The following is a 12098-nucleotide window of genomic DNA, read 5'->3' on the forward strand; positions in this document are numbered from 1 at the left end:
TTCCTCCATTTTCCACCCATAATACGAATTCCTGAGGCATTCCAGCCGTTTAATTTTAATATTAGGGACCAATTTATAGGTTCAAAAAAAAAAAAAACCTCAATTTCCACAATTTAATGAAAATTAAGGAGGCAAATTGTTTCTTCTTTTGTTTCGGTCCGGGAGGCATGCGGATCCCGATTTTTTTTTTCCGGGAACAAATACACCTATTTATGATGGAGGGGGAAGGGGAGAAAAAGAGACAGACAGTCATTTATTTTTACTTTCCGGTAAATAAATATTTAAATCGTGGGGGCATACGGTCAGTTTTTATTTAGTTCCGGTCGTAAACCGGACTTTTCTAGCAGTTGAACTTTATCGGCATTTTATTCCGGTCGTTTACATATTCACACTCACATATTATGTGGAAAATCGGTCGTTTGAGATCCCCCTTCCCCCCACCTAACACCGGAAATCCCCGGAAAAATGGCTCCGGAGGCAGATTTTTGTTTTGAATTAATTAAGTTTCATATAGAGGCCCAAGGTGCTATAATACCGCCCGCGAGTTTAATTACGTCGGATTCCGGGGCGGGGGGGCGGCAAGGGGGGCCTGATTAAGAAATTTACATAATTCGCTAATAAATCATATTTGTACAGTGCTCAGTAACAAATTATCCCTAGCAAATATATATATATAGATAGATATATGTGGTCCATCGGTCCGGATTATTATATTTACATTCGATGTTTGCCGCACACGTTATTATTATTGACTTTAAATTGTCGCTATCAGGGCGGCCGTTCGGGGTAAGAAAAACACTCTTTTGTTTTGCCATAATATGGGGTTGTTACCCCCCCACCCCCCTGCCCCGCCCGCTCTATAGGCACACGTCTTACTCGATGAATTGATTGAGTGTCATCGAGGGAGACAATAAACCGCATAAATCTCAAAGAAATGACTTACGTACGTGACGAAGTTTTATGAGGGAGAAACAGCGAAAGTTTCACGTGCATAAGTTTAATAATAGCGTCCGGAATTTTCCGGATATTTAGGGTCGAAAGTTTCCACCCCCTCCCCCCCCCCCCGGGGGGGTGTAGGTGGGTGGATGAAACATTGTTTTTTGATTTGCATTTGTTTTTTTTTGTCACAGTTACATCTTTGTCTCACTCATATTATGCAAGAAAAGGACAATTTCTAGGAGATCCAGACACTCATATCGAAGTGAAAGGATGATAGAGTAAATAAAGGAAAAAATCCACCCTGTCCCAAAAAATCCCTTTTTTCATACACATATCTAATAAAATTCAATAAAAAACATATATTTCAATTTTCAGACCTCTACTAGGTCAACTTTTTGACTTATGGACATTTAAAAAAAAAAACCCTCTGTAGCCCCCTCACCTGTCAACTGGGCGTCGCACTAAAACAGCCATAAACCACCGCCATCATCATCATCGCCGTCGACGCTCTATCATCCGCCTCGCATCTCGCGTATATAAAAGCGACGGACGCGTCGGGACGCTACTGTAAACTGTTGCCCGCCCTACAGTCCGGTGTGACCCCCTAAAACAAAAAAAAAAAAAAAGATTTAAAAAGGAAAAAAAACAATTGAAATGTGTCAAAAAACTTTCAAAATGGGAGCGACCGCGGGCCGAACCCTGGTGGTGCTGCTGGCCCTTTTTATCTTTGCAGAGGGTGCCGCAGGTAAGCGTTTTTTCAATTGTTTCTTTTTGTGCATAACTTAAATGGACGCGACTATCGTGGGGGTAAAAATTTCAAAAGTTGCTTGATTAGGGTGTGTTGACCGTTAAACCTGAAAGTTTCGGGCCTTTAGGTCTCATCAGTCAAAAGTTATTTGAGATAAAGTAGGCTGTAGGCAGCTGAGTGTGATTTATAAATTTTTTTTATTAAAGTTTAAGCATGAATAAATCAAAAACTAATTAAGCTAGAATAGTGAAATTTTTAGGAAAGGTAGCTTGGTATGTTGCCTATTGATCGTGAAAGTTTCGGTTTATTAGGTCTCATCAGTGCAAAGTTATTTGAGCCAAGGCAGTCGAGGTACTTAGACTTTCTTAATTAATTTTTTTCCGTAATTTATTAATTTTGCTTTTTGAAGTTTAAGCTTGAATAAATCAAAAACTAATTAAGCTAGAAAAATGAAATTTATAGGAGAGCTAGCTTGGTATATTGACTAATAACTGTGAAAGTTTCGGATCATTAGGCCTCATCAGTGCAAAGTTATTTGAGCCAAGGCAGTCGAGGCACCTATACTTTCTTAATTAATTTTTTTTGTAATTTATTAATTTTGCTTTTTGAAGTTTAAGTTTAAATAAATCAAAAACTAATTAAGCTAGAAAAATGAAATTTATAGGAGAGCTAGCTTGGTATATTGACTAATAACTGTGAAAGTTTCGGATCATTAGGCCTCATCAGTGCAAAGTTATTTGAGCCAAGGCAGTCGAGGCACCTATACTTTCTTAATTAATTTTTTTCTGTAATTTATTAATTTTGCTTTTTGAAGTTTAAGCTTAAATAAATCAAAAACTAATTAAGCTAGATAAATGAAATTCATAGGAGAGCTAGCTTGGTATATTGACTAATAACTGTGAAAGTTTCGAATTATTAGGCCTCATCAGTGCAAAGTTATTTGAGCCAAGGCAGTCGAGGCACTTAGACTTTCTTAATTAATTTTTTTCTGTAATTAATTAATTTTGCTTTTTGAAGTTTAAGCTTAAATAAATCAAAAACTAATTAAGCTAGAAAAATGAAATTTATAGGAGAGCTAGCTTGGTATGTTGCCTACTGATCGTGAAAGTTTCGGATCATTAGGCCTCATCAGTGCAAAGTTATTTGAGCCAAGGCAGTCGAGGCACCTATACTTTCTTAATTAATTTTTTTTTGTAATTTATTAATTTTGCTTTTTGAAGTTTAAGCTTGAATAAATCAAAAACTAATTAAGCTAGAAAAATGAAATTTTTAGGAGAGCTAGCTTGGTATATTGACTAATAACTGTGAAAGTTTTGGATCATTAGGCCTCATCAGTGCAAAGTTATTTGAGCCAAGGCAGTCGAGGCACTTAGACTTTCTTAATTAATTTTTTTCTGTAATTTATTAATTTTGCTTTTTGAAGTTTAAGCTTGAATAAATCAAAAACTAATTAAGCTAGAAAAATGAAATTTCCAGGTAAGCTAGCTTGGTATGTTGCCTACTGATCGTGAAAGTTTCGAATCATTAGGCCTCATCAGTGCAAAGTTCTGAATTTTTTAATCTTATCAGTCTAAATTTGCTCACTTTTTATTGCTAAAGTTTGACCCCCTCGAGATACCAAAAACTATTCAAGATATTATAGAAAACACAGACTGGTAGGTTGACTAGCACCCTGAAAAGTTTCGCGTTTCTAGGCCTCATCAGTTCCATTTAAATGCACAAGAACAAAAAATAAATAAAAATAAATGAAGATGAAACCCACCCCCGCAGGAATTAATCACGTTAATATTTCTTTGCAGGGCGTAACGAAATTAAAAAATCTCGCGGTAGGTACAACATACACCCCAATAATAAGTAGGTAGTTGTTTTGCATGAACATCACCCTTTTTTTACGCGGTTTGCACCAATCAGTTGTCTTTCTTAGTTGTTTAAAAGCCAATTCGGTTTTCCATGAATACATAATCGAGGAAAACTTTTAATAGAGAGAGAGAGCGAGGGGGAGGGGGGGCAGGGAGGAAATTTAATTTTTGAAATACACCCGCACATAAAAGTTCCTTTTTTGTATTTCTTTCATTAATGTATACACACAACATACACGCTCGAGTTCATTACGATAAGAGCATCATCGGGAGAAATCACTTTATATAAGTTTTAATATTGAAGTTACGAGGGGCCGTATAAGACCTTTATTAAAAATATTATGTCCACCTGTAAGGGTGTGAGGGAGGGAGGGAGGGTGTGTAGTAATAAACGGGTAGTTTTCTCCACACATACACACATCGATTTGCCACCACATTAATCCCATTAATTGCTCTTGACCGTATCAGTTTTCATTTCCTGTCCGGATGTTCGATGGTCAACTGGACCTGGATTTTCATTTTTTTTTTGTCGATTGTTTTTTGAGGAGGAATTTTTTAATTAAATAAGGTTGGAAATTTATTGGGCGGGAGGGGAGTAGCTTAGGGGGTTGCCTACTAAAGCTGAAAGTTTCAGCCCTTTAAGGTTCATCGGGGAATAGAGTTACTTGAGCTGAGTGGTAAAAGGAAGGAAATTTGTTTTCGGTTTTCTTCGATTTTCAATGAAAACTGTGGGGGAATTTAGGATTTTTAGTGGTGCATTGGGTTCTGTTTAAAAATATGCTTGAGTACTTTTTTGTCCTCGGTTGCGTATTAAGGGAGGTAGAGGGGGTTTTTTGAAAGAAGGACAAAAATTTCGAAAAATTTAAAATTTTCAAAAATTCAAAAAATAAAATTACCATGTGGTAGGGCATTAAATTAGCATCAAAAAAGCTTTATGACATTTTTTTCTAACTTTCATAGTAACGGCACAAAAAAATTTTGAAAAATAAAATTACTCAAAAATGCCTCAAAAATTGGCTCAAACTCAAAAAATTCCTTTGTGGCAAATGTTTCAAGGAAGGAAAATGAGTTAGAATTGCTAGAAATAAGTTTCCGAAACCAAAAAATCAAAATTAAAAAAATCGATTTTTGGGTCGAAATTTGCAGGGAATACCCCAGGGAAATTCTCCAAAAAACGGTTTTTATTTTTTTCTGGAAAATCTTTACGACTTAGACGAAAATTGTTTTAACAAAAGTTGTTTGGCTTAAAAAGGTCTATTATTTGCAAAATATTTCAGATTTTTATCTAAAGTAATTTTTCGGAAAATCAAGAAAAACCGATTTTCATATTTTCCCAATTTTCTCGGAAGCTATGAGGAAAATTAGTATTTTTATTTTTGCGTTGGATTCTCCGTAAAGGTGCCTAAAAAAAAGCTAGAATACCTTTTTGCTCCAAATTGCATCCTAAGGGAGTTATGGGGGATTTTTGAAAAACAGCCCATTTTTTGAGCCCAAAAATTTCGAAAAATTAAAATTTTCAAAAAATCAAAAAACAAAATTACCACGAGGTAAAGCATTAAATTAGCATCAAAAAAGCTTAATGACACTTTTTTCTAACTATCATAGTACTGGCACAAAAAAATTTTGAAAAATAAAATTACTCAAAAATGCCTCAAAAAATGGGTGTAACTCAAAAAATTCCTTTGTGGCAAATGTTTTAAGGGAGGAAAATGAATGAGAATTGCTATAAATAAGTTTCCGAAACCAAAAAACCAAAATTAAAAAAATCGATTTTTGGGTTGAAATTTGCAGGGAATAAATACCCCAGGGAAATTCTCCAAAAAACGGTTTTTATTTTTTTCTGGAAAATCTTTACGACTTAGAAGAAAATTGTTTTTACAAAAGTTGTTTGGCTTAAAAAGATCTATCATTTGCAAAATATTTCAGATTTTTATCTAAAGTAATTTTTCGGAAAATCAAGAAAAACCGATTTTCATATTTTCCCAATTTTCTCGGAAACTATCAAAAAAATTGGCGTTTTTATTTTTGCATTGGATTCTATCAAAGAATGCCTAAAAAAAAGCTAGTATACCTTTTTGCTCTAAATTGCATACTAAGGGAGTTATGGGGGATTTTTGAAAAACAACCTATTTTTTGAGCCCAAAAATTTCGAAAAATTAAAATTTTCAAAAAATCAAAAAATAAAATTACCACGAGGTAGAGCATTAAATTAGCATCAAAAAAGCTTTATGACACTTTTTTCTAACTATCATAGTAATGGCACAAAAAATTTTGAAAAATAAAATTACTCAAAAATGCCTCAAAAAATAGGTGTAACTCAAAAAATTCCTTTGTGGCAAATGTTTTAAGGGAGGAAAATGAGTTAGAATTGCTATAAATGAGTTTTCGGAACCAAAAAACCAAAATTAAAAAAATCGATTTTTGGGTCGAAATTTGCAGGGAATACCCCAGGGAAATTCTCCAAAAAATGGTTTTTATTTTTTCCTGGAAAATCTTTACGACTTAGACGAAAATTGTTTTTATAAAAGTTGTTTGGCTTAAAAAGATCTATCATTTGCAAAATATTTCAGATTTTTATCTAAAGTAATTTTTCGGAAAATCAAGAAAAACCGATTTTCAAATTTTCCCAATTTTCTCGGAAATTATCGAAAAAATTGGCGTTTTTATTTTTGCATTGGATTCTATCAAAGAATGCCTAAAAAAAAGCTAGAATACCTTTTTGCCCTAAATTTCATATTAAGTGAGTTATGGGGGATTTTTGAAAAACAACCCATTTTTTGAGCCCAAAAATTTCGAAAAATTAAAATTTTCAAAAAATCAAAAAACAAAATTACCACGAGGTAGTGCATTAAATTAGCATCAAAAAAGCTTAATGACACTTTTTTCTAACTATCATAGTAATGGCACAAAAAAATTTTGAAAAATAAAATTACTCAAAAATGCCTCAAAAAATGGCTCAAACTCAAAAATTTTCTTTGTGGCAAATGATTTAAGGGAGGAAAATGAGTTAGAATTACTATGAATAAGTTTCCGGAACCGAAAAACCAAAATTAAAAAAATCGATTTTTGGGTCGAAGTTTGCAGGGAATACCCCAGGGAAATTCTCCAAAAAATGGTTTTTATTTTTTTCTGGAAAATCTTTAAGAGATACGGAAAAATTATTTTAATGAAAGTTGTTCGCCTTGAAAAGATCCACCATTTGCAAAATATTTCACATTTTTATCTTTTATCATATTTGAGAAAATTGAGAAAAACCAATTTTCATATTTCCTCAATTTTCTCGGAAACTATGAGGAAAATTAGTATTTTTATTTTTGCGTTGGCTTCTCCGTAAGTGTGCCTAAAAAAAAGCTAGAATACCTTTTTGCCCTAAATTTCATATTAAGTGAGTTATGGGGGATTTTTGAAAAACAACCCATTTTTTGAGCCCAAAAATTTCAAAAAATTAAAATTTTCAAAAAATCAAAAAACAAAATTACCACGAGGTAGTGCATTAAATTAGCATCAAAAAAGCTTAATGACACTTTTTTCTAACTTTCATAGTAATGGCACAAAAAAATTTTGAAAAATAAAATTACTCAAAAATGCCGCAAAAAATGGCTCTAACTCAAAAAATCCCTTTGTGGCAAATGTTTTAAGGGAGGAAAATGAGAGAGAATTGCTATAAATAAGTTTTCGGAACCAAAAAACCAAAATTAAAAAAATCGATTTTTGGGTCGAAATTTTCAGGGAATACCCCAGGGAAATTCTCCAAAAAACGGTTTTTATTTTTTTCTGGAAAATCTTTAAAACTTAGAAGAAAATTGTTTTAACAAAAGTTGTTTAGCTTAAAAAGATCTACCATTTGCAAAATATTTCAGATTTTTATCTAAAGTAATTTTTCAGAAAATCAAGAAAAACCGATTTTCATATTTTCCCAATTTTCTCTAAAACTATCAAAAAAATTGGCGTTTTTATTTTTGCATTGGATTCTATCAAAGGGTGCCTAAAAAAAAGCTAGAATACCTTTTTGCCCTAAATTGCATATTAAGGAAGTTATGGAGGATTTTTGAAAAACAGCCTATTTTTTAGCCCAAAAATTTCGAAAAATTAAAATTTTCAAAAAATCAAAAAACAAAATTACCACGAGGTAAAGCATTAAATTAGCATCAAAAAAGCTTTATGACACTTTTTTCTAACTATCATAGTAATGGCACAAAAAAATTTTGAAAAATAAAATTACCCAAAAATGCCTCAAAAAATGGGTTTAACTCAAAAAATCCCTTTGTGGCAAATGTTTTAAGGGAGGAAAATGAGAGAGAATTGCTATAAATAAGTTTCCGGAACCAAAAAACCAAAATTAAAAAAATCGATTTTTGGTTCGAAATTTGCAGGGAATACCCCAGGGAAATTCTCCAAAAAACGGTTTTTATTTTTTTTTGAAAAATCTTTAAGACTTAGAAGAAAATTGTTTTTACAAAAGTTATTTGGCTTAAAAAGATCTATGATTTGCAAAATATTTCAGATTTCTATCTATTGTAATTTTTCAGAAAATCAGGAAAAATGGATTTTCATATTTTTCCAATTTTCTCGGAAACTATGAGGAAAATTAGTATTTTTATTTTTGCGTTGGATTCTCCGTAAGGGTGCCTAAAAAAAAGCTAGAATACCTTTTTGCTCTAAATTGCATACTAAGGGAGTTATGGGGGATTTTTGAAAAACAACCCATTTTTTGAGCCCAAAAATTTCGAAAAATTAAAATTTTCAAAAAATCAAAAAATAAAATTACCATGAGGTAGAGCATTAAATTAGCATCAAAAAAGCTTTATGACACTTTTTTCTAACTATCGTAGTAATGGCACAAAAAAATTTTGAAAAGTAAAACTACTCAAAAATGCCTCAAAAAATGGCTCTAACTCAAAAAAATTTTCTTGTAGCAAATGTTTTAAGGGAGGAAAATGAGTTAGAATTGCTATAAATAAGTTTCCGAAACCAAAAAACCAAAATTAAAAAAATCGATTTTTTGGTCGAAATTTTCAGGGAAACCCCAAGGGAAATTCTCCAAAAAATGGTTTTTATTTTTTTTTGAAAAATCTCTAAGAGATAGGAAAAAATTGTTTTAATGAAAGTTGTTCGCCTTGAAAAGATCCACCATTTACAAAATATTTCACATTTTTATCTTTCACAATTTTCAAGAAAACTGAAAAAAATCAATTTTCATATTTCCTCAATTTTCTCTAAAACCATCAAAAAAATTACTGCTATTATTATTGCATTGTATTCTATATAAAAATGCCTAAAAAAAAGCTAGTATACCACTTTCTCCTAAAAGGCATATTAACGAAGCTACCAAAGATTTTTGAAAAACACCCCGAAAATTCCGAAAAAAGCTCTATTTACCTCCCTCCCTCCCCCCCAAATCTCATAAAATTGCACCAACCCTTTAAAAACCCCAAAATTTCTCATTATAGGTTCTTGCCTGAGTTACGGCCACGCCTGCTGGGGAGGTAAGTGAAAAAAAACACCCTTTTTGCCCCACTCTCCCCTACCAATAAACCGCGAAAAATTTCAGCACACGGTAAACGGGGCTCCGTCGCCCCGTCTAACAACGACGAGGCCGACGACGACTCGGGGGTTCCCCGGTGGTTTCTTTCCAGGTTGACGACGGGTCCCCTGATGACGGACTCCCGGTTATCCCGGATTCCCGACACCGAAGAGGCAAACGATTTCGTTAAGAAAGGGTGAGTGGATCGAACTACACAAAGGGCTAATTAGAGGGCAGCGGTCTAATTTTAAACCCCTTTTTCCAGATCGGAGTGGGAACAACAACTGAGGGAGTATTTGAGGAACGTCAATAGACCGTCCTCGGGTGAGTTACAACCCGAGGGACCCTCTCCCAGATTTTTAGTAAGTCACTTTTAAAATGGGATAAGTCGCGGATTTTTTTATTACCCACTGATCGTTTTTAGGAGAAGAGATCAACCCGCTAAAGACAAACAAGGACGGAAAACGTTTTTTATTATATACAGGCTGGGATAAAGGACGTTTTCTTTTTCTAACTCGATGTATCTATATGTTATTAATTATATGGCTAAATAAACGTTATTAAGGCTCCTTTTCTATACTTGAGACTTTCTTAAGAACCCCTCTACCCTTATGGACAAATTATTGGGGCTAAACAGTTGACGGTCATAGTTGAAGGGTAGCTTGATGTGTTCACTACCTTCGCAGAAAGTTTCAGCTTTCTGGGGCTCCTCAGTCAAAAGTTATTTGAGCCAAGGCAGTCGAGGCACCCCCCATTTGCTTTCGTAACTCTCTGATAGAGATTTATGCAAGAAAATTGGGGTTTTTCGGGTTTCTACCTCAAGTCACTCCTCACTCAAGTCCTCAATTGCCTTGAAATGTTAATTTTCTTACTTAGTTATGATCCTCACAAACGAGGATCACTATTTTATAGCGATCGTATAAGATCAGTGGCTCCCAGAGGGGGATTTATGCCTTAAAAGGGGTGAAAAGTCGACTTTTTGTAGTTCTACCTCATTTCACTCCTCACTCAAGTCCTCAATTGCCTTGAAATCTTAACTTTCTTACTTAATTATGATCCTCACAAACGAGGATCAACATTTTATAGCGATCGTAAAGGATAAGTGGCTCTCAGAGGGGAATTTATGCCTTAAAATGGGTGAAAAGTCGACTTTTTGAGGTTCTACCTCATCTCACTCCTCACTCAAGTCCTCAATTGCCTTGAAAATTTAATTTTCTTACTTAGTTATGATCCTCACAAACGAGGATCATCATTTGATAGCGATCGTATAAGATCAGTGGCTCTCAGAGGGGGATTTATGCCTTAAAAGGGGTGAAAAGTCGACTTTTTGTAGTTCTACCTCATCTCACTCCTCACTCAAGTCCTCAATTGCCTTGAAATGTTAATTTTCTTACTTAGTTATGATCCTCACAAACGAGGATCATCATTTGATAGCGATCGTATAAGATCAGTGGCTTTCAGAGGGGGATTTATGCCTTAAAAGGGGTGAAAAGTCGACTTTTTGTGGGTCTATCTCATCTCACTCCTCACTCAAGTCCTCAAATGCCTTGAAATGTTAATTTTCTTACTTACTTATGATCCTCACAAACGAGGATCATCATTTGATAGCGATCGTATAAGATCAGTGGCTCTCAGAGGGGGATTTATGCCTTAAAAGTCGACTTTTTGTGGTTCTACCTCATCTCACTCCTCACTCAAGTCCTCAATTGCCTTGAAAATTTAATTTTCTTACTTAGTTATGATCCTCACAAACGAGGATCATCATTTGATAGCGATCGTATAAGATCAGTGGCTCTCAGAGGTGGATTTATGCCTTAAAAGTCGACTTTTTGTGGTTCTACCTCATCTCACTCCTCACTCAAGTCCTCAATTGCCTTGAAATCTTAACTTTCTTACTTAATTATGATCCTCACAAACGAGGATCACCATTTTATAGCGATCGTATATGATCAGTGGCTCTCAGAGGGGGATTTATGCCTTAAAAGGGGTGAAAACTCGACTTTTTGTGGTTCTACCTCATCTCACTCCTCACTGAAGTCCTCAATTGCCTTGAAAATTTAATTTTCTTACTTAGTTATGATCCTCACAAACGAGGATCATCATTTGATAGCGATCGTATAAGATCAGTGGCTCTCAGAGGGGGATTTGTGCCTTAAAAGGGGTGAAAAGTCGACGACTTTTTGAGGTTCTACCTCATCTCACTCCTCACTCAAGTCCTCAATTGCCTTGAAATGTTAATTTTCTTACTTAGTTATGATCCTCACAAACGAGGATCATCATTTGATAGCGATCGTATAAGATCAGTGGCTTTCAGAGGGGGATTTATGCCTTAAAAGGGGTGAAAAGTCGACTTTTTGTGGGTCTACCTCATCTCACTCCTCACTCAAGTCCTCAATTGCCTTGAAATGTTAATTTTCTTACTTAGTTATGATCCTCACAAACGAGGATCACCATTTTATAGCGATCGTATAAGATCAGTGGCTCTCAGAGGGGGATTTATGCCTTAAAAGTCGACTTTTTGTGGTTCTACCTCATCTCACTCCTCACTCAAGTCCTCAACTGCCTTGAATTGTTATTTTTTTAATGTAGTTATGATCCTCATAAACAAGAATCACCATTTTATAGCGATCGTAAAGGATCAGTGGCGTCCCGAGAGGAATTTGTACAAAAAAAATGAGGTAAAAAATTATTTTTTATTTGTCAAGTTCAACCATGAATAAATGAAAAACTGTTGGGAATAAAAAATTGAAAATTACAGGAGAGGTAGCTTGATGCGTTCCTCGCCGACCTTGAAAGTTTCATCCTTTCAGGTCTCATCAGTGAAAACTTATTCGCGAAAAACCACTCTGCCTAACCCCCAACTTTCTTACGCGATTAAGCCTCCTTTTCTAAACTTAATGGAATTTCGTCAAGCGAGCGGCGTTACAACAATTGAATTAAGAGAATCCTCCCCCCCTTTTCACCCCCCTAAAAAGAGGGAAATTTAACGCGACACACACACACACACACCTGAAATTAACGTCACCAA

General features: G+C 34.6%; 1 protein-coding gene across 2 annotated transcripts in view; it reads left to right on the plus strand.

The window, feature by feature from the left end:
* Positions 1 to 9649, plus strand: part of LOC126747584 (uncharacterized) — a 45656-nt gene extending 36007 nt beyond the window's left edge. Inside the window, exons 2-7 of one of the 2 annotated variants that reach the window (XM_050456320.1) lie at positions 1315 to 1684; positions 3487 to 3513; positions 8997 to 9032; positions 9098 to 9266; positions 9336 to 9432; positions 9495 to 9649. In XM_050456320.1, coding sequence (XP_050312277.1) covers positions 1594 to 1684; positions 3487 to 3513; positions 8997 to 9032; positions 9098 to 9266; positions 9336 to 9432; positions 9495 to 9515 — 441 coding nt within the window. In that variant the 5' untranslated portion in view covers positions 1315 to 1593 and the 3' untranslated portion in view covers positions 9516 to 9649. The remainder of the gene's footprint in view (positions 1 to 1314; positions 1685 to 3486; positions 3514 to 8996; positions 9033 to 9097; positions 9267 to 9335; positions 9433 to 9494) is intronic. The other variant, XM_050456321.1, reaches the window with a different exon arrangement.
* The last annotated feature ends 2449 nt before the right edge of the window (positions 9650 to 12098 follow it).

The sequence above is a fragment of the Anthonomus grandis genome, chromosome 19, assembly GCF_022605725.1.
Source record: "Anthonomus grandis grandis chromosome 19, icAntGran1.3, whole genome shotgun sequence".
In the NCBI taxonomy this organism is placed as follows: Eukaryota; Metazoa; Arthropoda; class Insecta; order Coleoptera; family Curculionidae; genus Anthonomus; species Anthonomus grandis.